This window comes from Aulonocara sp. 'chitande type north' Nkhata Bay, linkage group LG3 (genome assembly GCF_057382095.1).
Source record: "Aulonocara sp. 'chitande type north' Nkhata Bay isolate Kocher_YH1m ecotype deep benthic linkage group LG3, A_spYH_male_GT1.1, whole genome shotgun sequence".
In the NCBI taxonomy this organism is placed as follows: domain Eukaryota; kingdom Metazoa; phylum Chordata; class Actinopteri; order Cichliformes; family Cichlidae; genus Aulonocara; species Aulonocara sp. 'chitande type north' Nkhata Bay.
Genome location: NC_141346.1, coordinates 36665109 through 36691752, shown reverse-complemented (window position 1 = coordinate 36691752; position 26644 = coordinate 36665109). Strand labels below are relative to the sequence as shown.

Sequence of the window (26644 nt, the reverse complement as noted above, 5' to 3'; positions counted from 1 at the left end):
AAGTGCAGCCTGTGGATGAAGAGAAAAATGTTTTGTTTAGTAAATGACTTGTTTTAGCAAAGAGGCAACAAGAAATGCAGACAATAACAGCACAGTGGTGTTCTCTTGACAACTTCATGCTGACATTGTCAAATATAAATATAAAATATTTTCTCAGTTGAAGGGATAAAAAGTGTCAGGTGTGCCCCTGTAGCTCTGCACTTGTTCTCTGTGTGGACTGCACATTTTTATATGATCTACCTGTACTGGGAAAAATACCACACTGTGAGAACTGATGAAAACTCTCATTTAGAAAAAAAATCAGCATATAGTTGTCAAGTGAAACTGTAAAGAGCATGTTTCTCACACTGATAACCAGCTGTTTTTATGATTATTTATGATATGTTCAGTTAGTTATTCTGTTTTCACTTTATTGCTGCCCGACATGTTGCTAACAGAACAAAGAAGTAATCCGTTCTCCACATCAGAGAGACATCAGTGTTCAAGGTCCTAAAGGACCCTTTATTTACCAAGTAGCCGCCTGGACTTATTTGGTCATTTTGGCTGTAAGAATCTCAGAATCAAACTATAAGTGAATACTTTTGCCCTTTTTTCAGAATAACCTCAGCGTTCAATATCGGGCAGTCATTTCACATTATTGTATTGTCATGAGTGGAACCACAGTTTAAAGTGGGAAAGAAAAACAAACTGTTTTTTCAGATTTATAGTTATGTCGAAACTGATATTCAACAAAATGTAACACAACATAACTTTAAATATGAACTCTACTAAATTGGTACAAAAACGTTTTTGAACCTATTCCACTTTTTTATAAATCATCCCTTTTATATTACAAATCTCCAGGCATTTTGGGGCGTTGCCACCTCTCCGCACCCGCCTCTCTGTTCCATGTGTCATCAATTCTTCCCTGTGATTGGACCGTCTTTGCACGTGCATTCTAATGATGCACTGTAAAGTTTCGTAATGCTCATCTTCTCATCTTTCAGTAACCGTTTGAAATGTCTCTCTTAAACCAACTGCTCGAGGAGTTACAGTAGTGTGGGTCAGCCATGGTAAAACCCAGCGGGAGTTGATTTTTCTGTGTTCAGACAGCAGCAGCTTGTGAAAGTAATACACCAAGTATCCCCGAAAAGCTCAGCTTCTGTTCTTTTCTGAACCATTCACATTTTCCGCTGGAGGGCCCAGAGTAAATAGGTCTAAGTGTCAGTGTGGATATACAGATATACAGAAGTACAATCACTGGACTGTGTTTACAGCTGGTGGCCAATAGAGGGAGACATTAATCAATTTATAATTTATTGTAGCTGTCATGGTCTCCCAGTCCTCCTGGTCAACCAACACGTCGTCTCTCCTCACGAGTATAATGAACTCGATACTTTACTTTCTGTTTCTGTTCTGTGTCTCCTGTACGCACTGCAGCAGTTTCATCAAAGAAGCAACCTGGCTGCCTTAAAGGTCATGAAAATTCATTCAGAATTAGCAACAATGATGGTAAATGGACTGATTCTTATATAGCGCTTTTCTACTCTCCCGGAGTACTCAAAGCGCTCTATACAACATGCCTCATTCACCCAATCACACCCACTCGTACAAGCACTTCTAAACTCAAGTGCAACTAACAAGCATTCACACACATTCACACTCCGATGAATGCATCGGAGGGCAATTTGGGGTTAGTATCTTGCCCAAGGATATTTGGCATGCAGACTGGAGGAGGAATCAAACCACCAACCTTCCAATCAGTAGCTGATCTGCTCTACCACCTGAGCCACAGCCACCCAAATGATGTTAGTAATTATATGACATCATCAGTGTTATATATTAAAAAGTATTGGTACTAGTATCAGTATCATCGATACAGGCCCTATATTTACTTGGTATCAGATCGATACCAAATCTTGCAGTATTGCTAACAACAAACAAACAGTGAAATATTAAGTTCTTTAAACTGTTATTATTTCAGCACCATGGACAGCACACAAGGTTTTTACTGCATGAGCTGTGCTCTCTAACATGTGACTGTTTGTAGTGTATACATCTCTCTCCCTCTCTTAAGGTGACAGGTTAATCATTTTCATTAATCTTCATAATATCAAAACCCCGGAAACACAAGGAAGGTGCATCATGATGAGACCCAGAACCAAAACATTACAGCAAAGCTGAATACACTAGTGTAGATAACACCCAGCAGTGTGGTAAATTGTGCTGAGAGAGTATCTGCACCCCATAAGACCAAGAAGCCAAGAACACCAGCATGCTGTGTGAGAAACATGCATGAAAGTCAGAACACCTCTGTCAGTGCATTCACGTGGCTAGTGGGTCCTCTCTGTGGCTGACTGGCTGTTAACCCAGTGAGTGAGAGTTTCTCCCACTGCATTGGGCCGTATCCTTCTGCTGCACTAAAGGACAGTTTTGCAGCCATGTAGCTCTGCTCATGTCACGTGACACATGTCACAGTACGACAGTATTTTTTTTAAAAAAAATACTGTCGTACTGTTTCTAGGGTCCCTGTCCCTGGGTATATGCGTACTCTGAAGAACACATCATGTCACTGTAAATGTTTATGTATATTTGAATTAAGAAATCATAAGAGAATCTGTCTCTCTCTGTACCCACAAACCACATATAAATTTATTTTTCTTTGTGTAACTTCAGGTTGCCAGATCATTGTCACTCTCCCCCTTTCCCATACAAAAACATATCTCAGATATAATCACCATCTAACATACAGAAAGACCTGTGACATATAAACACTGGGTTGTGTTTACAGCTGGTATTCAACATAGGGCGCAATTTAGTTATTCATCGCAATGGATTAAACTGCTTGGCTGAATGTTAAATATTTACAAGAGCTGTGATGATAAAGGAGACTTTGACTTCAGAGTCTATTACTTACATCACAGCATGTTGCAGAAGAATAAAAAAAAAAACTCTGTGTGTTGTAAATGTAGCTGTAACTGTGTCTAAAGAACAACTTTAGATCAAAATCAATCTGCTGTCAGAGCAGGGCAGCTGTGGGTACAACTGTAGCCTCGACCAGTGTATGAATGTGAGAGTGAATGAATAGTGGAATTGTAAAGCGCTTTGAGGGCCCCAAAAAGCACTATATAAATGCAATCCATCATTATTATTATTATTATTAAAATAAAAGTTATTTTTTTAGAAAGGATGAAACATTTCTTATTGATTATTGGCTGAAAGTGATTAAAATTTTTAATGTTGTGACACAGTGCCCGACTCTCTGAAAGGGAGGGGAACATCTGAACGGAGGGAAACATTCAAAGAGGCATATGCCTGCTGAATGGCCTCCACAACCCTGTGGGACAATCGAGATTTAGACAAGGGTCTGTCCAGAAATCCAGAGTGGAAGCTGAAAAATGGCTGGTCTGACTTCCTTCTTTTTTTTTTTTTTTTTTTTTTTGGGCCTGTCCCGTTTGGGTCTTTTGCCATCAGAATTGTTGTCTAAAGGCAGAGAAAGATGCCCAACGGATTTACTTTACCAAATTGACCATCCCAGCCTTGCTGTAATGGTCCATTTGATTCACCTTTTATTGTTTCTTTTATTTTCACTTACTGAATACGGGACAGACTTGACTGGGGGAAAGAAGGGGAGAAAGAAAGAGGGAAAGAGAAACAGCTGAGAAGAGGGACGGGGGAGAAGGGCAAAAGACAAAAACCAACAGAACGGGCAGAGAAGAAAAAATGCATATATCAATCACCTGGATCACCTGCTGAGAAAGAAAAAAGAAAACAAGCAGAAGAGAACAAGAGCAACAGAACAAACAACATCACAATGATATATGGGAATATGACAGCAAATACCAAATATTAAACATCATTGTGCAGCACATAAGATCAACAGAACACAGTGTGCTTTGAGGTAGGAGCCAAAAAGGGTGTAGTTTGTGGGTGTGATCACCCGTGTGTACACCTGTGAGCATGGACGCGCTTGTTTTTTATTTTTTAAAAGGTTCCTTCTTGTAATAATCTGCTAGAGGGTGTGGGGGGGGCACAGCCCCGTCCTCCAGGGCATGAAGCAGGTATGGAGGAGAGCAAACTCCAGACATCCAGAGGCCCCCAGAACACAAGAGACCAAGGAAGACCAACAGAGGGGCAGCCGCGCCACTGTCCCGGAAAGAGCTGAGGAGAGTCCCAGATGAGGGCTCACTCAGCAGCTGCGGAGCAGAAGCCAGGGGGAGTTGAAGTGATGCGCCCGTGAGCTCCGCCGGCAGCCAGCCGCGCCTGAGTGACCGAGCCCCAGGCCGAGAGGCCGGGGGCACCCCACCTCCGAAGTGGCCCGACTTCCTAAACGGCCGGGTAAGCAAGACATGCTGTGCCAAAGCATGGAGATAGCACAGGGCAACCTGGCTCCCAGCTGTCTCCTTGTGCAGGTCCCCAGTGGGAGATATTCGTAACTCTGCATTTACTTGGACAGGTGAAATTCAAATAGGTCATCATCATCATCATCGTTTACTTATATAGCACTTTAAAAACACACAAGGCCGACCAAAGTGCTGAACAAAAGAAACACAACAGATACCATAAGAATAATAAATACGATAAAATAATAAACATAGCAAAAACAATAAGATACAAGTCAGTCAACCACTGAATCAAAAGCCAGTGAATAAAAATGCGTTTTCAATCTGGATTTAAAAACCATCACTGATGTCGATTGCCTAATTTGAAGAGGAAGATTATTCCAAAGCTTAGGAGCCACAATAGAGAACGCTCGGTCTCCTCTCAGTTTCAACCGTGATTTGGGGACTGAGAGCAACAGCTGCTCAGCTGACCGGAGCGAATGAGTGGAGACATAGGGCTTCAGCAAATCAGACAGATACGCAGGTGCCAGACCATTTAAAGATTTAAAAACCAATAAAAGAACTTTAAAATGAATTCTAAATTCAATTGGAAGCCAGTGCAGGGAGGCCAGAACCGGAGTAATGTGCTCAAATTTCCTTTTACCGGATAAAAACCGTGCCACAGCATTCTGTACTAGTTGCAGGCGTGTCAGAGTGCCCGGTCCAACCCCTATTAAAAGGGAGTTACAATAATCCAAGCGTGAGGTTATAAAAGTGTGGATAACAGTCTCCAAGTCACGCCTTGAAAGAAAAGGTTTAACCTTCGACAGACGCCTGAGTTGATAGAATGACGATTTCACCACCCCATTCACGTGGCCATCAAAGGTAAGTGCAGAGTCAATTTTTAACCCAAGATTGGTAATCGAGGTCATCAGCAGCAACCCAGAGTTAGGCCAGAGGATAACCCCTGTGTCACCTTCATCATTGCCTTTGGACCAACAGAGCATGCAACACACAAAGGATCATGTCAACTGCAGCCTTGTGGAGGTCCAGCTGGTGGACCGCACACCAGGAGGCAAACAGCCCCCAAAGAAAGCAGTAGGCAGTCCTGGTGGATGGTGCACAAAACTCCTGCAGCATTCTCACTTTTAGATCAGGCCAGGCCTGGAGCCTCTCCCTCTCAAGGTACAGGCTGTCACCCTGAGTCCTACTGGGAAAAGATGGAACAGTGACCCCCTCACCTGGGACAGGAGGTCCCTCAGAACAGGGAGCTCCGAGGGTGTCCTGGCCATGACTGGCAGGAAAACTGAAAACTAGCATGTAGGGCCAAAGAGGGGCCACCAGGATCAACCTCAACTCCTCAGTCTGTACCCGGTTAAGGAATAACTGGAGGAGGAAGTATGGAGAGAGAGCTTGTGGCCAGGAGTGCAACAGGTTGTCTCCAGGGAGAAGAACAGATGGCAATGTGTCGATTCTCTGGGGGGAAAAAAAGGTCTACTTCTGCCCCTCTGAAGCAACTCCAGATCTGGTGGACCACATCTGGATGGAGTCTCCACTCCTGTTGGATTGGGCTACCCCACGAGTGAAGCCCAAATGGGTCTAGGCACACCCCAAAGGTCTGCTGTCAATTCAGGGTGAGGGACATGGAGGCTCTGTTGGACTCCACGGTCATGCCCAGAAATCATGTGATGTGGGAAGGCTGCACATGACATGAGCAGAGCTACATGGCTGCAAAACTGTCCTTTAGTGCAGCAGAAGGATACGGCCCAATGCAGTGGGAGAAACTCTCACTCACTGGGTTAACAGCCAGTCAGCCACAGAGAGGACCCGCTAGCCACGTGAATGCACTGACAGAGGTGTTCTGACTTTCATGCATGTTTCTCACACAGCATGCTGGTGTTCTTGGCTTCTTGGTCTTATGGGGTGCAGATACTCTCTCAGCACAATTTACCACACTGCTGGGTGTTATCTACACTAGTGTATTCAGCTTTGCTGTAATGTTTTGGTTCTGGGTCTCATCATGATGCACCTTCCTTGTGTTTCCGGGGTTTTGATATTATGAAGATTAAGGGCACAACTTCACAAATCTGAATACAAACACACACACAAAGAAGAAAAAAGGAGGGTGATGATGTTTCAGATTAATATTAATTGACAGATGCCTCAGCGTGTAGACAAGAAGACATGTGACATGTGAGTCTAGTGGTTCAGGTCACCCTTTAATTCTTTTCTGACCCCCCTTTGTTCTTCTGAGCAGACTGTGATGACTGCATGTGTGTAAAAGACTGTTGTAGGTTTATTTTTATCTGCTGAAAATCTGATACCACAAAATTTCTGTCTGTGCCTCCAAGAAAAGAGGAAATGCAGCCTGTGGTTTCAGCCTGAAGTCTAACGTTCATCTTCTTTAAAGTCAACACAGCACAGTGGAAATGTGCAGGTATGACAATGTGTGAAAACAGGTTAAAAGTAGCTTTATTGTGGTGATGACACATGCTGGACTAAAGAATAAATAAAGCATGTGGGCATCAAGAGAAACAGTGAAAAGCTTGTTTCTCACGCTCATGTCTTTAAGAGTCTCTGCATGGACGTGCTGTAAATGTTCATTTATCTCTGAAATAAATAAAATCATCCATCACTCTCTCTGTCCACAACATCATATACAGACATGTTTTTCTTCTTACTGCAACTTCCAAACAGGCCAGTTCCTCACAGTATAACACAAAAATGTGTAAGCTGCAAATAAGCTAAAAACATGAAATTATATGTTAATGTATTTTACCTTTCAAAGAGAAAAGTAATGGGAAGAAGAAACATACCTGCTGTTAAAGAATCTAAAACACCTGGATGTCAACATGTTTGTATGTGTAGATGATACTGCACCAAACCTTAATTATAACCTTTGTAAGAAAGTGTTTGACAGGATTAAGGATGGAGGCTGTGTTTGCATACTTTAACTTAGATTGATATTATAGACTGTATATTGACAATGGCCACTGTCTTGTTTTTTGAGTGATAAACTAAGGTACACTGCATGCTCATATGGAGGGGACTAGCCAATCACAAAGTTACCACAACTTAAAACATTCACTGCTCTGTTGTTCTGTTGTCTTTTTGGACTAATTTGGGTCGAGCCTATAATAACCTTTATATTGTGAAAGATGAGTTCCACTTAGACAGGTTATGGAGAGACAGACAACCATTCATGTTCACATCTACACCTAGTTGCAATCACCTGGATCACCAGTTAACATAATAATATGTGACTTTTGACTGTGTGAGGAAGCCAGAGTACCTGGAGAGAACCCAGACAAGGAGAACATGCAAACTCCACACAAAAATCCTCAGCTGGTGGATTCAAACCTGCAACCTTCTTAATGTTTAATGTCTGTGTAGGTTCTCAGTCATCCATCTCATGGTAGTCTAAGGAGTTTGGAAAGAAAGTGACTAAACTTCTTTAAGTTTCTTTAAGACGTGTCACCTCTCATCTAAGAGGCTTCTTCACTTCTAGAGGCAAACAGTGGAGACTCCAGTGGGAGTTGTCTCTTAAAAAGGTTCGTATACCCAATACTAATCATGTGTGTCATCACATGAGCAAAGGTGTGAATAAAGGTTTGGGTCATTATGCTGCATTGAAGACACCTCTGAACTCGGATGTTGGAAATTGGGAGTGACGTCACTCCTGAGTTAGCATGTTGCAGAAAAAGCTAGGAAACAGGATTTGTTTTGGTTCTTGGTAAATTAGAGCCACGCAGGTATGAATAGCAGTGCAGCATAATACTTGTTTTTTTGACTAATTGGTGCTCAAACCTAATCACAGCTTTTTTAGTGAGTCAAAAATACACCACAGTGGCAGTACAGACTTTGTCGTGGCCAGATGACTGGAGAGTGGCGCGAGCGCAAAAGCGGACGGTTGAGACAGGAATGAACTTAACAAAAAACAAACCGTTTACTTTAGGCTGGATCAACAATATAAACAAAAGCAAACAGAAACTAGGACGATGTTAACAGTAAACTAAACTGGGGAAAACTAACACTAGACACAGTGAACATGAAACCTGAATGTGGCTAACATGGACATGAATACCTGAGACTTGACTGAACAGAAACATGGCACATGGTGAAAAGATGACCTGCCAACGAACGAATGAAAACTCACACCAAAAATACACAAGAGGCTGACGAGGGAAGTGGAACACATGGGAAACACAACTGCAATAAACATAATGACGCACGAGGAAGACAAACCAAACACAGGACGTGATACTGTCAAAATAAAACAGAAAAAACGGAAAAAGACACCTGAACCAGGGAAGAAACAGACATGGGGACATAGAAGCAGAAATGGGAGGCGAAAACAGTGACATGACTGGACACAACACACGTGGACATACAAGACTGACAGAGGCGACATGGAAGTACGAGGGGAACAAGGAGACGAGACACGGACATGACTAAGGAACAAACACAGAGGACATGACTCAGACAGGAAACAGGGAATGACACAGCGACAAGAAAACATCCATCAGAAATATGACTAAACTTGGAAGCAAAACCAGGTCTAACCTCAATACTAACTAATAGAAAACTAAAAGATCACAACACAAAGAAATCACAAAAACACAAAAAACTCAAACTGCTGGGTCAAACGACCTCGAACCATAACAGTTTTACTCCTGTTTATGTTCAGTGCCGCCATCTTGGATCGTTAACTCAGAGTACGCTGGTCTGCTCAGACTTTCAGAGTGGGAGATCTGAGTTGAGGAAGCGTTCCACAAAAAAAAATTCTGACTGGCAACTTTTGACTTATTCAGGCATTATAACCAGAGATTTCAGGAGAGACCTTGCCTCACCCTCTCATGTGACCAATTCAAGTCACCTGTGGTAAAATTTCTTATATGAATAAGAATCTTTTAAAACAATGCTCTAAGTTTGTTTGTTTTGTTTGATTTTCTCTCAGTTTGATCCTGATGCTGTTTAATCTTTACTTCATTACTCAGTACTCTTTTCTACGTTAATGCTGATGGTGAGACATCTTTACTCAATAAATAATTAGATTTTTATTTTTACTTTTTAATGTTAAGAAGAGGAAAGATCACTGCAGATGTTTGCATTTTAGAAACGCAAATATCTGCAGTGAAACTTCAGAGACAGAACATATCAGAGTAGTTTTATCATTGTACGTGTGTAGAGTAGGGTTGTCCAAAATTGACACTTCCTTAGTAATCATCACTAAAACAGAATGAAGATGCTCATTTGCATCAATGTTGATATCAGTAGTCTTGTCTTGGCTTCCTCCAGCTGAGGCATAATTTGACAGCACTGCTGCAGACAGACAGGGACCCAGCTCCTCCCCTCACTAACAGCTGAATGATCATAATGTTCAACACTTTAGTAGGAAAGGTCAGAGGTTAGCAAAGCTCCTGTTTCAGACGCTGACATCATCAACTTCAAACAGCGTGCAGTCAGGACCTTAGAGGATGCACGAAGCATGTGTTGGGTGGGTGAAAGTCCCTCCCAATGAAAAGTCTACACAGTCGACACATTTGCAGGACTCTGCTCTCGAAGCTGAATCCTGCTTCTGTGAATCAGCTGAGCTTTGATAGTTTGGAGGGACACATAGTGCCACCTGCTTCAGAGATATTGTTAAATAGTGGTTAAAAATCTGTAAATGATATCAAACATAAGATATGAATGCTGTAGAAACTCATTAACCTGAAGATGTAGAGCACAGAGCGATGAATGAAACATTTTTATTCCCATTAATTGTTTTATTGTTGAGTGCGCTCTCAGTGCAGCTGTTTATTTCTGAGGCTCTGAAACTTTAAACTGGATCAATTTAAACTTTAAAGGTTACAGTCCCACAGCCTAAAAAAGGAAACATGGACATAACTTTATTTGCAGATGAAAGTGAAATAAATTTGATTTGCATGATCAGACACTCAGAATCAGAATCAGAATCAGAAAGGGGTTTATTGCCAAATGTTGAGCAGGTTTACAACATTAGGAAATTGCTGCGGTGCTTCAGTGCAAACATAGTGTCATAAATAGACATGAAAAAATAAAAGTAGGGATAAGAATTAAAAGTGCTACGTAGAAAGATATATACATGAGTGCAGGTGGTGATCAGTGCCAAACATGGAATGATGCAGTGAACACAGCGTAGGGTCATGTGTTAGTGGTGGGAACAGTCATATGGTTATTGTTCATGTGTCCAACAGCAGAGGGGAAGAAACTGTTCTTATGGCGATGCATATCTCTTGCATCTGTTCTCTGTAAAAGACACTTAGTATCAGTCAGCCTAATTTCTGATACAATGGATCCATGCTTTCATGATGTTATGCCAAATTCTGACCCTACCATCTGAATGTTGCAGCAGAAACTGAGACTCATCAGATCAGACAATGTTTTTACAAACTCATGTTGTCAGGTTTTGGTTTTGAATTATAGCCTCAGTTTCCTGTTCTTAGCTGACAGGCATGGCAGCTGGTGTGGTCATCTGCTGCTATATGACATTTACTTCATGTTGTGCATTCAAAGACACTGTTCTGCATATCTCGGTTGCAATGAGTGGTCTGGCCATTCTCCTCTAACATTGAGTTATTTTCACCCAGTGAACTGCTGCTCACTGGTTATTTTCTCTTGTGACTATTCTCTGTAAAACTTTGCTGCAGTGTTAAATCTAAAAACAGACATAGATCAGGAAACTAAACTAAACTAAACTAAACTAAACTAAACTAAACTAAACTAAACTAAACTAAACTAAACTAAACTAAACTAAACTAAACTAAACACAGTGTTGGGACTAACGCGTTATTAAGTAACGCGTTACAGTAACTACGTTATTATTGTGGTAACGAGCACGGTAACTAGTTATTATGCCAAAATCAGGAACGCGTTACTCGTTACTGGGATTTAGATAGGGTCGTTACTCGTTACTTCGTGTGGTGGCTATCGCGGAGCTTCCACAGATTCAGTAACATTAGCAAGTGGTGGAGGCCCGCAGGTGGATGAAGGAAAAGGGACGCAGAAGGAAAAGAGACCCGAGGCGGCCGCCGGTCCAAGTGTGAACTGAACTTCAGGTAAGAAGTTATGACCTGCAGTCTCTCTGGGTCAGATATGAACCAAGTTTAGGTGGAGTTTATTTTCGTTATTCTGACTTTTTCCGTACTGCGTGCTAGCTAGCATGACGGAGTTTCTATACAGCTGGGTGGGTGCTATGAAGTTAATGATGTTTAACTTTATTTTGTTCATAAGTTATTAGAGTTGCCAACCGTCCCGTCTGGTATTCAGAGAAAATATTACGCGTTTCTTATTGAGGTGAAAAGGAACAGTTTGTCCCGTAATTCAGCTACAATGAAAAAGGCACAAAGCTGGAGTTATTCTGTGTCTTTGCTGCACAGCTGCCTCTTCTTCTCTCATTCTCCCCCCTCCCTCTCCCGTTTCTACTTCAATCATGAAAACTGATCAGTGATCAGCTGATCGTCTTTTCTCTCTTGTGTGTTTATCGCCCACTTTGCGCCGAAAGAGGAAACCAGCGGATGTCGCGCTAAACAACAGCAGCACGTTTAAGCTTGATCAGCTGTTGTTAGAATTTATTTAATATTAATTTCTAGTATCAGCTGATGTTTGCTGGAGCCACAGCTGCAAAAAAGCTGCTGGTCATGATATGGTTTGGTTATGTGGTGAGAGGGAAACATGAAGATGAAACCAGGAGATGTCCTTACTGGATCATCAGCGCTGAACAGGTGATGGAGAAACAGGTTTACCTTTTAGGTGACATGAATGAGTTGAAGGGAAGTTATGAACTGTTTCTGAGAGACAAATAACCCCAGGATCCTTTTCTAAGTAGCTGACAGCTGGTAACTGTGCAGGGGCGGGTCTAGCAAAGTGTTGCCAGGGGGGCAGGTAGGGCATTAACAGGGAAAGGTGGGCAAAAGAAATACTTTTCTTTCTTATTCTCATTTAAAATGTCTAGCTTTTAAAAAATAATTATCTGAGTCTTACAACAAACGATTGATAGATTGATGCATATATACCATCAGACAGTGTACATCACTGTCACAACAGTGTTTATTTTCATTCAAAGGCTTTATGATTTTTCCTATAATGGTGGGCCAGTCTCTAGTCAAAATGCCCGGGATGATTTTTTTGTCCCAGTCCAGCCCTGTATGCAGCTCATCTGCAGTCTGGTGTTGCCTACATCTTCCTATTCGGAAGGCAGAATTTCCGAGTTCTGAGTACAATCGAAAGCACCACGACTGCAGTTTTTGTGTTGGATGTAAAAGGCGCAGATGACACTGTGACGTAGGCTAGAATCATGGCAGCAGTCAATGACGGTCCAGGCGTGGGATTTCTCTCGTGGAAATATGCACATTATCTTTTTCTTTCTATTGGTAGGTGGCACAGTGCACTTGTGGCAAGTAAGCAAGCTAGAAGACTGGCAAAGTTATGGAAGAAACACATTAACAAGAGAATTCTGAGTAAAACCAAAGTTACTTTCCCTAGTAACTAGTTACTTTGAAAGTAACGAGTAACTTGAAGTAACTGAGTTACTTTTGAGAGAAGTAACTAGTAATGTAACTAAGTTACTATTTTAAAGTAACTTACCCAACACTGACTAAACATGGTTTAAAGCACAAATGTTAAAACTACATTCTTCCTGTTTCACCACTTACAACATTCATATAACTGCTGTGTTTGTGGCTGTGCTGTATCCAAATATTTAACCTTCCAAATGAGTTATTATCATCTGTTTTTACTGCAGCTGTTCTCACTGAAAATATTTTATGAGAATTATTTGTGTTATTATTTTATGTTAACAATATTTAAATAAAATAAATGTTTTTCACACTTAAAACAAGTCTTGGACTTTTGTTCTCCTCATTTCCTCTTTAACCCTCAGTCAGCTCACATATGTGTAATGAAACTTACTGTCTGTCTGTTATTGGTCAGTTTAGTCTGTGTGTTAAAGGCCTTTTCATAAAAATCTGGTCAGACCTTGTTAAGTTGTTATTTCTGTGTAAAAGGAAGGAAGCAGAGAGAAGTTTTAAAACCTCTTTGTTTCCTTCTCAGCTCTTTGGTATCTGCTGTGCTGCTGCTTCACTCTCTCTCTTTACAGAAAGTTGTAGAAGTTTTCAGACGTGTCACTGCTGGATGTGAGGATGGGAGCCACTTTGCTCTGTGAGCTGGGCCTATTCTGTGAGTACATCACTGACTTCTATTGTTTGATTCATACTGATCCATAAACATGTTTTAGTAAGAAGAACAGAGCATCAGTCATTTGACCATTTCAGGTCATGTGATCAGAGGAATTTCATGTTTGTTACCAACATGGTTGTTTGTAGACTGGATTAGATTTTAAGATAAGATAAGATAAGATAACCTTTATTAGTCCCACACGTGGGAAATTTGTTTTGTCACAGCAGGAAGTGGACAGTGCAAAAGTTATGAGGCAAAAATTAGAATACAATAAGAATAAATACAGTACACAACTGTACAGAATAGAATAAAATAAAATACTATATACAGTAGAATAAAATAAAATAAATATACAATAAGATAAAAATAGAATACAAATACAAATACTATAAACAACTGAGTAAAAATACAACGATGACAGAAAGGATTATTGCACTTAGTATTATTGCATATGTATGGATGTGTGTGCTTGATCAGTTAAAGTCTTTATTATGGAGTCTGACAGCAGTGGGGAGGAAAGACCTGCGAAATCTCTCCGTCCCACACCGTGGGTGCCGCAGTCTCCCACTGAAGGAGCTGCTCAGTGCTGTCACAGTCTGCTGCATGGGGTGGGAGATGTTGTCCATCAGGGATGACAGCTTAGCCGCCGTTCTCCTGTCACTCACCACCTCCACTGGGTCCAGAGGGCATCCTAGAACAGAGCTGGCCCTTCGGATCACCCTGTTTAGTCTCTTCCTGTCCCCAGCAGAGATGCTGCCGCCCCAGCAGACCACACCATAAAAGATAGCAGAAGCCACCACAGAGTCATAGAATTTCTTCAGGAGTGGGCCCTCCACTCCAAACGACCTGAGTCTCCGCAGCAGGTACAGCCTGCTCTGCCCTTTCCTGTAGAGGGCGTCTGAGTTATGAGTCCAGTCCAGTCTATTGTTGAGATGAACACCAAGGTACCTGTAGCTGTCCACAGCCTCAATGTCCATACCTTGGATGTTCAGTGGTTGCAGTGGAGAATGCTTGTGCCTGCGGAAGTCTACCACCAGTTCCTTGGTTTTACTGGCGTTGATCTGGAGGTAGTTCAGCTGGCACCAGTCCACAAAGTCTTGGGTCAGACCTCTGTACTCCTTGTCGTCCCCATCAGTGATGAGGCCGACTATTGCAGAGTCATCAGAGAACTTCTGCAGGAAGCACTGGGTGGAATTGTGGGAGAAGTCTGCAGTGTAGATGGTGAAGAGGAACGGAGCCAGAACCGTTCCCTGTGGGGCCCCCGTACTGCAGACGACCCTGTCCGACACACAGCCCTGAGTCCTCACATACTGTGGTCGGTCGGTGAGGTAGTCCAGGATCCAGGTAGTGAGGTGATGGTCCACTCCAGAGTTCACCAGCTTGTCCTTTAGAACCGAGGGAAGAATGGTGTTGAAGGTACTGGAGAAATCAAAGAACATGATTCTCACAGTGCTTCCAGCAGTCTCCAGGTGAGCGAGGGAACGATGTAGGAGGTGAATGACGGCATCATCCGCTCCAATGCCAGGCTGGTAGGCAAACTGAAGTGGGTCCAGTGATGAGCTTATTAGGCGCCGAAGCTGAGCCAGGACCAACCGCTCCAGGGTCTTCATCAGGTGCACTGACTCAGATCAGAGTGGAGCTGGTTTAGTTTATCTAAGAAAGGTTTGTTTCTCCATCAGTGATAATTTGATGCTTATTACATCCTAATATAAAATGTAACCAATCATAGAAGACACTGATTAAATATTTAACAGCAGTGATTAAAGCCAGTGCTAGATTTAAACAATTTTTAATGCAGACTAACAGTAAACTGCTTCCTTAGTCAAGGTATAAAAGAGTACTACACTGATCCTACTCCTTACTAAATGAAACTTGCTTCCTAAAGGAAGATTAGAGCTCGTCCAGCCATAAATAGAGATTTTTTTTAAACTCCCAGTAGGCAGGTTTAACTTCAGCTTAATGGTGTTTGCTGTTGAAGACACGTGAATTATTTCCACCTTATATTATATACCACCTTCTAGAGAAATTCTTGTTGAGAGAAGTGACCCATTGCAATTTGTCAATGACATCACTTTTTGAGATTGTCAAATACATAAAGGAAATACTGGGGAGATCATTTCCCTGTTGGAAGCCAGTCGTTCATCTGTTGCCCAAAGAGGATGGACTGTACCGTTTTTAGGACACTAATGTTTTGTTATCACCATGTTTGTTTGTAGACTGGATTCTATTTTAGTGCACTGACTCAGATCATAGTAGATGTAAATCTCCAAGTGTTTTAAGGCGCTTGGTAAGAAAGCGACTGCACTTTAAACCCTAGTGGGATTGTTCCTTAAGAAGGTCATTAACTCACCATTGATCAAGAAATGAGACACATCATTACCAACAGTGTTTTATTTATGTTACATTTCAAATCTAACATCAACAAAACACTCACATGATTTGAGTGTCTTTAGTTTGATAATGTCTGAAGTTTCTGTCTTTATTGTAGTGCTCTGTACGCTCGTCTGCAGTGGACACGCTCAAGGTGACTGAACAGTTTTCACTTTTTCTATTTCTTCCTTTTTATTTAGCAAAGATTATTCTCAACCTGTATGACTCTACATAAATAAAGTATTAATAATCAATCAACATTCTGCCTTGAGCATAAAGTGTTTCAGATTGTCTGTTGTCTGATTGTTTGTGTTGGATTCTAGACGCTGTGCTAACTATTGAACCCAGCTCATCCAGTTATTTCATTGGAGAGTTTGTTACCTTCAAGTGTGACATGAATGAAGGAAGAGACACTGACTGGTATTACAAAATCAACAAGGATGGTCGAGACTATGTCCCCTACAGGGAGCACAAAGACTACACATTGGAAATTAACTCTACAGATCAAAGTGGTGAATATCAGTGTTCTGGTACCTGGAAGGGGTCACATTATAGAGAGATCAGTAATACTGTCTTTATAACTGTATTAGGTAAGTCCTCAGTGATTAATAATGTGATGATTCCTGTTAAAATACATCTGAATTATAAAAATGTGTGTTTAATAAATGTTTCATTGAAAGTATTGTATTTCTTATGTGTTGGAAATTTAACAAAGATCCTTGCATTTTACCTAACTTTGTTCACAGTACACACTACAACCAAAATACTCAGACATTATGTCATTACAGCATGTGTGCATGTCTTACTGTATAACAAGAATAACTGTGGATGAAACTTAATTTAAATAATGAAAAAAAGAAACATCAAAAGATCCATATAATTTAAGGTGACGATGTTTCTGTTGTCTAAATGTGTGTGTGTGTGTGTGTGCGTGTGTGTGTGTGTGTGTGTGTGTGTGTGTGTGTGTGTGTGTGTTTCCTTCAACAGTGAACTGCATTAGTTTACATTCAGTGTGACTTCTTCAGGCCTGAGATTGAACAAACATTCATACTGTGCTTATCTGTGCAGCTCTGTCACCATGTTGAGACAGAATTCAGAAAAATTTAAAGTGACTTAAAATGTAGAAAAAAAATATATAATGAAGACATTTGTAGATTTTATTGGGGGGCGATTAAAAAAAAAGGATTTTTTAAAATCTTTTATACATTCATATTGTATCAGGTGTACATTTCTTTCTTTTCTTGTCCATAACTGCAGATAAACCCAGGGCCACACTGACAGCAGGAACAACAATCATACCAGTAGGGGGCAGTGTGACACTGACCTGCTCTGTGCAGAGCTCTGATGGATGGAAATATGAGTGGTTCAGACGAACCCAAACAACCTCTGAAGGTAAAATCAGAGATCAACAAAACAGAGATATCAGAGTATCTGAAGGAGGAATCTACAGCTGCAGAGGAACAAGAGGAAACCCAGTTTACTACACTGATAGAAGTGATGATGTCACCATTGAGAAAACCTGTGAGTTCAGTCATTTAGTTTGAAATATACATTCACTCATGATTTTGTGTCATGAACTTTCAGCTGGTATAGAGACGCCAATGCTGACCTGCTGCTCCACCACCTGAGGACAACAATGGCATAAACAGGATAAATAAATAATATATTCAAACAAATAACAATTGATCTACAATTTATATAAAGAAAATAATAAATGTAATTCTGAACTACCATCTGATCAAATACTGCCATCTTTTAAAATAAATAAACAAACACAGACACACCACCAAAAATAATGTTACTGTTTCTATGATCAACATTCTCACAACTCTGAGTCACTGCCACTCACCTTTAGCAGGAGGCTGATTGAGATTGATCCCTTTAAACTCCCAGGTCCTAAAGAGGGACCAGCTTATTAATCAATCTTCAAGTACTTTTTAAATACAGCAAAGAAAATATAAAACTTTCACAGCTCCGATCAAAACGATTGTACAGTTAGTATCTCTTCAAGATCACCAAGATTTGGTGATGTTCACCATTTACATCTAGTTATTTAAAAGGTTTTGATTCAGTCATTTATTCCCCCCCCCTCCCCCCCCTTTTTTTTGCCTGTCCCATTTCTTTAGCCATCAGAATTGATGTCTGAACACAGATACACAACAGATTTACTTTACCAAGTGGATCATCATGGCCCTGCCATATTGGTCCATTTGATCAACCTTTGTTGTTATTATTTTATTTTATCTTACTTTATTTTAGTTTATTTTCAGTTGTTACAGATGGGACAGACGTGGCTGGGGGAGAAAGAAAGATGAAACAGAAGCAGAGGGACAGTGAGAAAGGAACTTAAAAAGAAAAAAAAATGTCCCAGATCACCTGTTGAGAGAAAAGCAGAAAAAAAGAGGAAACAAACGAAAAATAAAGCAACATAATAAACACAACACGATTGCATTGATCCAAGTGTAAATAGAAGTAAATGCTAAAAAATCAATGTTGAGGTAGCAGCCAAGAAAGATGTAGTTTGTGTCTATGAACAGTGAACATCCGCATATACACGATTCAGTCATTGACTTTTGTTCTTTTTCTAAACTGAACTGCAGATAAACCAAAGGCCAAACTGAGAGCTGATAACACAGCTGTTCCAGTAGGGGGCAGTGTGACCCTGACCTGCTCTGTGAACCCATCATCATCATCTGGATGGAAATACTACTGGTACAGAGATAATACCACAGTGGATGTTGTCCCCACATCAAATGGACAAATCAGTGTCTCACAGGAAGGACTCTACAGGTGCAGAGGAGGAAGAGGAAACCCAGTTTACTACACAGAGGACAGCCAGTCAGTCAGGATTGGGAAAACTGGTCAGTTTAACATGAAGTCAGATAAATTTCTGATTAAGGAGGAAGATGAAGAACAAAAGGCATTAACATTTTTGACATTCATGTGTTTTTATTGTACTTTCTTGAACAGTAACAGCCTCTGTTAGGGAAAATGTTCTAAAACACTTCTTCAGTAAAGACTCAGAGAAGAGAAACACACAGAGTTCTTGCTAGCAAGGGCAGCTCCCTACTGAGAGACTCGCACTAAGAAACTGCCCCGGTCTTTATTTATACTTCAGTGTGTGTGTGTGTGTGTGTGTGTGTGTGTGTGTGTGTGTGTGTGTGTCTGTTACTGCTGATCAAAGGGTCAAACATCCTTGGTCAGGAAGAGGGTAGCCTCCCCCTCACCCTAGATGGTTCACCCTAGATAACACGGTGAGGAAGTCCTGCAGTTCATCTAAACAAAGAGCACTTAGACTAAAACAAAACGTAACTACGTTAATCCTGCCATAAAACAATAAAACCAGGTACAAGCTCTCTCGTGCTCCCAGGACGTGGGGGTGCATTCCTGGGGTGCACCCCAAGCCTGCAGCCTGTTAGTGATCACACACAATTAATTATATGCCTCTAAGTATACATGGTTGAATATTTCCTAATACAAATAACTACATGCAGTATTCTACCATATGCAAACTTATATCACTAAAAGATTATACTGACTACTAAATACAATTTTCCATTAACAGCCTCAAACAGGCCTGTTGTGACTCTGTATCCAAACTGGTCTGAGATATACAGAGGAGAGACGATCACTGTCAGATGTGAGATCCATGGAGGAGACACTGAGTGGGATTATGAGTGGGAAACAAACAGCATGATAAAAGCTCCAAATCAAAATGAATACAGGATTAGATCTGCTTCATCATCCAACAGTGGAAACTATCGCTGTAAGGGCAGAATGAAAAGTTCACAGCATGAAACAACAGAGTGGAGTGATTCAGTCACACTGACAGTTTCTGACAGTAAGTAGAGTCATAGTTCATTTAACCTGGAAATAGAAACAGTTTGTAAAAATGTGTTTTTATTAGTACATGTTGAGATATTTGACATGTTTAGATAGTCTCACTCTTAAAGTTCATCATAAATATTTGTGAGTCAACATTTTAGTGACATTGAATTCAGAGTTAAGAGACGAAAGATTGAGAGAAAATCTTTGTTGATCAGATGAACCCCGTCCTGTCCTCACTGTGTCTCCATCATGGCTGAGTCCTGGAGCCTCAGTAACTCTGAACTGTGAGGTTGAACATGCGTCTGCAGGATGGAGCTTCTACTGGTATAAAGCTGTTCCTGATCTATCAGAGAAATCCTCCAGTTATGAGCTGCTACCTGATGGCAGTGGGACTGCACAGGACTCCTACATCATTCATGGACAGACACACACAGCAGGATATGTGTGCAGAGCTGGAAGAGGAGACCCAGAGTATCACACTGATCACAATCAACCAAAGTTTGTCTGGTCTGCAGGTCAGCTTGTTTCTGTCTGTCTTTCTTCAAGTAATGCAACAGCAAAAAAATGGAAATTGATGGGGGTTTTTTTCTTGGGGGGGGGGGGGGGGGGGTGTTTAGCATTGAAGGTGAAAATTATACGAACACTGCGTCTTTTAGCACTGACCTTTAAACATTCAAGCAAAAGAATATATTCACTGTGATATTTTGATCCTAACATCTGTGAGCTTTGTGTCTTCACTGCATGTTGTTTCCAGATGTTCATTCAGCAGCGTCTCTCACAGTGAGTCCTGACAGAGTGCAACACTTCACCTCTGACTCTGTCTCACTGACCTGTGAGGGAAACTTCACTGAGTGGAGAGTGAGGAAGTTCTCTGAGGACGGCCGACTGTACTCTGACTGTAGGAGAATGACTGGATCCACATGTGACATCAACACATCAAAGTCTGATACTGCAGTGTACTGGTGTGAGTCTGGATCAGGAGAGTTCAGCAGTGCAGTCAACATCACTGTACAGAGTATGTTATTATACATTAACTTCTTGGATTTGAATGATTCAAACATCACATGAACATTTGTCTCAGCTTTGCTGTATGTGAAGTAATTTATGTGGGAATAAAATACAGATACACAGTTTTTTAATACACAAGATCAGATCTTCATGATAAAAAACATTTTTACAATCTGTTCTTATTATTGTTTGTCAGCTTTTTCTAAAAGTGTGCAGCAGCTGATGTGACTGAAACAATTGTGTGTGATTGTGTCACAGATGATGGTAATGGTCCTATCCTGGTGAGTCCTGTTCATCCTGTGACTGAGGGAGCTTCTGTTAGTCTGAGCTGCAGTTTGAGAACACAACAAATACTTTCCAATGTGTTTTTCTATCACAATGACAAACTTATTCAAAATGATCCCCGAGGGGAGCTGAAGATCTCTGCAGTGTCAAAGTCTGATGAAGGTTTCTACAAGTGTCAGTACTCAGGAAGAGAGTCAGCACAGAGCTGGATGTCAGTTAAGCACATAAGCTTACTAAATCATCAATTGTGTAATTAAAAAACAGGGGACTTGTTTCTAAAACCAGCCATTTTGTTGTTTGCATCCTGCAGAGCAACCTAAAGACGAACCATTCAATGATCCATTTTCCTCAAAGGCTTCTGAAAACTCAGATTCATCTTTCGCATCTTCATCTGTATCGTCTGTGTGGTCATCCTCATCTTCATCCCCAAAGAAGCGAAAGCACAAATACAACAAAAAGCATTCAAGAGCCAAGAAACCCAAGAAGGAGCAGAAGAAGCTCCGGCAGCGTGGTGAGCAAAAGATTTTGGAAGAGAAGATTTTACAGAAGAGGATACTATAAATGTGACATAAAAGATAGTATTATGATTTTAATTTGTTCTAAAAACTACTCTGTGTTCGCTACGTCATATATACATATCTATCTATCTGTCTATCTGTCTGTGTGTGTGTGTATATATATACAGTGGGGCAAAAAAGTATTTAGTCAGCCACCGATTGTGCAAGTTCCCCCACTTAAAATGATGACAGAGGTCAGTAATTTGCACCAGAGGTACACTTCAACTGTGAGAGACAGAATGTGAAAAAAAAATCCATGAATTCACATGGTAGGATTTGTAAAGAATTTATTCGTAAATTAGGGTGGAAAATAAGTATTTGGTCACCTCAAACAAGGAAAATCTCTGGCTCTCACAGACCTGTAACGTCTTCTGTAAGAAGCGTTTCTGTCCCCCACTCGTTACCTGTATGAATGGCACCTGTTTGAACTCATCATCTGTATAAAAGACACCTGTCCACAGCCTCAAACAGTCAGACTCCAAACTCCGCCATGGCCAAGACCAAAGAGCTTTCGAAGGACACCAGGAAAAGTATTGTAGACCTGCACCAGACTGGGAAGAGTGAATCTACAATAGGCAAGCAGCTTGGTGTGAAAAAACAACTGTGGGAGCAATCATCAGAAAATGGAAGACATACAAGACCACTGATAATCTCCCTCGATCTGGGGCTCCACGCAAGATCTCATCCCGTGGGGTCAAAATGATCATGAGAACGGTGAGCAAAGATCCCAGAACCACACGGGGGGACCTGGTGAATGACCTGCAGAGAGCTGGGACCAAAGTAACAAAGGTCACCATCAGTAACACACCACAACGGCAGGGAATCAAATCCCGCAGTGCCAGACGTGTTCCGCTGCTGAAGCCAGTGCATGCCCAGGCCCGTCTGAAGTTTGCCAGAGAGCACATGGATGATACAGCAGAGGATTGGGAGAATGTCATGTGGTCAGATGAAACCAAAGTAGAACTTTTTGGTATAAACTCAACTCGTCGTGTTTGGAGGAAGAAGAATACTGAGTTGCATCCCAAGAACACCATACCTACTGTGAAGCATGGGGGTGGAAACATCATGCTATGGGGCTGTTTTTCTGCCAAGGGGACAGGACGACTGATCCGTGTTAAGGACAGAATGAATGGGGCCATGTATCGTGAGATTTTGAGCCAAAACCTCCTTCCATCAGTGAGAACTTTGAAGATGAAACGAGGCTGGGTCTTCCAACATGACAATGATCCAAAACAAACCACCCGGGCAACAAAGGAGTGGCTCCGTAAGAAGCATTTGAAAGTCCTGGAGTGGCCTAGCCAGTCTCCAGACCTCAACCCCATAGAAAATCTGTGGCGGGAGTTGAAAGTCCATGTTGCTCGGCGACAGCCCCAAAACATCACTGCTCTCGAGAAGATCTGCATGGAGGAATGGGCCAAAATACCAGCTACTGTGTGTGCAAACCTGGTAAAGACCTATAGTAAACGTTTGACCTCTGTTATTGCCAACAAAGGTTATGTTACAAAGTATTGAGTTGTATTTTTGTTATTGACCAAATACTTATTTTCCACCCTGATTTACGAATAAATTCTTTACAAATCCTACCATGTGGATTCATGGATTTTTTTTTCACATTCTGTCTCTCACAGTTGAAGTGTACCTCTGGTGCAAATTACTGACCTCTGTCATCATTTTAAGTGGGGGAACTTGCACAATCGGTGGCTGACTAAATACTTTTTTGCCCCACTGTATATAATGTTCTTCCTCTACACCCCCCTATATATATATATATACAGAGAGAGAGAGATTAGTATGCTTTGAGCATTTGCTTTTCTAATTATTTGCTTTGTTTTCATTTTCAGTTCAAACGCCAAATGACATTGTGCTGCGATACAAATCCCTCCTCAAGACATTTCCAAAGACGAAGACCATGACCAAAGCTTTTCAGAAGCATGGGCTAGACAGGAACACTGTTGTGTCCACTTCATCAGTTGGGGAGCTTGCTATTGCGGTCCCCAATGTGTACCAGGAGCTACTGTCCAACAGGCCTAGTGGAGATACGGTACTAGCTTTTGCTAAGCGATGTGAGGCTGCAATTCAAGGCAGTGATGAAGTAAAAAACAAAATAGAAAGTATGAAGGCCGCTGGTACTTTGCTTCCAGTTCGAAGAGGGAAATCTGTCTGAAACCCTAATTTGTTCTAAGTGGTTTTGTTTTTTTGAGCATATTGAACTGAAGAAAAGATGTGCAAAACCAAACATTTTTCAAAGATCTGTTCACATATGTGTTGAGTTTCCACACAACTAAGAGATTTACCTGTTAGTTTATTTTATTTTATTGTTTTTTTTTTTTTTTTTTTTGATTTGTATAAATGTGTGTAGAGTAAATAATACAGCTGTGCAGTTTCAGTTAAGGTATAATAATTTATTATATTATAATTATTATAATTTTCCTTTGTTTTATGCCAGTGGTGGATTTAGGGATGGGATTTGTTTCCTTAATATAGTTTTAGCTATCTTTAAAGGGCTTGTATATAAGTTTAGCAATGCTAAATAACTGTTGGTGCTTTATACTTTTTATAGTAATGCCTAGTAATACTTAGAAATGTTTGTTGATCATAAATAAATGTTGACATGTTTTAAACTTTACAACAAAACTCTCTTTTGTCATTTATAAATGTTCAGTAGTCATAAATAAATGGTGTCATGCTTTACACTTTACAATAAGGCTCCCATTTGGCATTTATAAATGTTTATTTGTCATTAATAAATGGTTTTATGCTTTACACTTTACAATAAGTCTCCCATTTGGCATTTATAAATGTTTATTTGTCATTAATAAATGGTTTTATGCTTTACACTTTACAATAAGTCTCCCATTTGGCATTTATAAATGTTTATTTGTCATTAATAAATGGTTTTATGCTTTACACTTTACAATAAGTCTCCCGTTTGGCATTTATAAATGTTTATTTGTCATTAATAAATGGTTTTATGCTTTACACTTTACAATAAGGCTCCCATTTGGCATTTATAAATGTTTATTTGTCATTAATAAATGGTGTTATGCTTTACACTTTAAAATAAGGCTCCCATTTGGCATTTATAAATATTTATTATTCATTAATAAATGGTGTTATGCTTTACACTTTACAATAAGTCTCCCATTTGGCATTTATAAATATTTATTATTCATTAATAAATGGTTTTATGCTTTACACTTTACAACAAAGCTCCAATTGATAGTTGTGGATATTTATAATGCATTTATGAAGTACAATTTTATATGATAAAAAATATGTTTACAAATGCTGATTGTGCTTACAGGATAGTAACTTAGTCTGAAATGTTTAATATAGCAACTCTAGATAAAATATATAGGTGAACACATTTGGCTCACTATTTGGCAACAAACCGGTCAGTTTTTTTTCTTTTTCTCACCCTTAACTAATGCATAATAAACCATTAATAATGGTTTATAAAGCATTTACAGATTAATTAATAATATAGCTATAAACTATTTATTAGCATCTATAAGGGGAGACTTATTGTAAAGTGGTACCCATGGTTGTAACATGGTTGGTTATAACATGGTTATAACATGGTTGGTGATAACATGGTTATAACATGTTTGGTTTTAACATGGTTATAACATTGTTAAAACATGGTTGGTTATATAATGGTTATAACATGGTTGGTGTAACATGGTTATATAGTTGGTTATAACATGGTTAGTTACAACATGGCTGGTTGTAACATGGTTGGTTATAACATGGTATAACCAACATAGCTGTCATAATAGTTGCACTGCACGTTTGTGCAGCATTCTGCAATACCTGGCAATAACAGTGATATCGTCCCTGGGTGGGCTTGAACCACCAACCTTTCGGTTAACAGCCGAACGCGCTAACCGATTGCGCCACAGAGACTGACAATGCGCAACCCACAGGTGTCGAGACTGGCCTGGGGACTGGGGGAGGGTGTTCCGGTCTTTTTGGTTGTGGGGTAAACGATTGTGCAACAGAGACTGAGTAAAGCCAAGCAGGGGCGTCGAGAGAGGACCGGGTGGCTGGATGGAGGTGCTCTGGTACTTCCTCTCCATACCGCCTTGATTGTTTAAAATATGTGATTGTAGGTAATGAACTTGGCAGCAAGTATGCAGTTGCGGACGAACAACACAACCCCAAAGATGCATGTCACCCTTGATAAAACGGTTGACTGCGTTCATCAAACGACCGAGTCTAGCATGGATGCTATTGTGAAACAAAAGCAGTGCTTTTTCAGGATGCAGTTGCACTGCACGTTTGTGCAGCTTTCTGCATTACCTGGCAATAACAGGGATATCGTCCCTGGGTGGGGACGATATCCCCACGTTGTATTCACCACAAATAAACCCATCTAAAAAAGAAATTGATCAGTTTTTGGACAACATAACTCTTCCAAAATTATTAGACACTCAAGCAATGGCACTGGATTCACCACTGACACCAGGTGAACTCCAGGAAGCCCTGATAAGTATGCCCAATAATAAGGCTCCAGGTCCAGACGGCTTTCCTGCAGAATTCTACAAAGAATTCTGGTCGATTCTAGCACCAGTTTTCTACAGAACGTTGTTGGAAATTAAAGAAAAGGGCAGACTTCCATCAAATATGAATTCTGCAAACATTAATCTCCTGCTAAAACCAGGCAAAGACCCTCTATATCCCTCAAGCTATCGTCCAATATCCCTTATAAATGTAGACCTTAAAATAATCTGCAAAGCTCTCTCAAAGAGACTGGAGAAAATAACCCCCATCTTAATTCATCCTGACCAAACTGGTTTCATAAAAGGTAGGCACTCATCAACAAATACACGTAGATTACTTAATTTGATAGACTACTCATACAGTAAAAACCTAGAAACTACAATATTCTCTTTAGACGCAGAAAAAGCATTTGACAGAGTTAACTGGAAATTTCTATTTGCAACTTTACACAAATTTGGTTTTGGATCCTCTTTCATAAACTGGTTAAAAATATTATATAATTCCCCAACAGCTTGTGTTAGAACAAATGACCAGACATCCTCCAGCTTCTGTCTCTTGAGGGGCACCAGGCAGGGATGCCCACTCTCCCCTTCA

At 40.6% G+C, this 26644-nt stretch overlaps 1 protein-coding gene and 1 non-coding gene across 2 annotated transcripts in view; one reads left to right on the top strand and one right to left on the bottom strand.

Annotated features, from left to right (window-relative positions):
* Nucleotides 1-13373: 13373 nt before the first annotated feature.
* The window catches only part of LOC147335421 (Fc receptor-like protein 5), a 60786-nt gene continuing 47515 nt past the window's right edge, over nucleotides 13374-26644 (top strand). The window contains exons 1-6 of the mRNA XM_086278755.1: nucleotides 13374-13499; nucleotides 15988-16023; nucleotides 16193-16459; nucleotides 17127-17390; nucleotides 18470-18730; nucleotides 19435-19710. Coding sequence (XP_086134881.1) covers nucleotides 13463-13499; nucleotides 15988-16023; nucleotides 16193-16459; nucleotides 17127-17390; nucleotides 18470-18730; nucleotides 19435-19710 — 1141 coding nt within the window. The 5' untranslated portion in view covers nucleotides 13374-13462. The remainder of the gene's footprint in view (nucleotides 13500-15987; nucleotides 16024-16192; nucleotides 16460-17126; nucleotides 17391-18469; nucleotides 18731-19434; nucleotides 19711-26644) is intronic.
* On the bottom strand, nucleotides 25380-25453 carry trnan-guu (transfer RNA asparagine (anticodon GUU)). The gene has a single exon. It is a non-coding gene; the product is annotated as a tRNA-Asn (tRNA).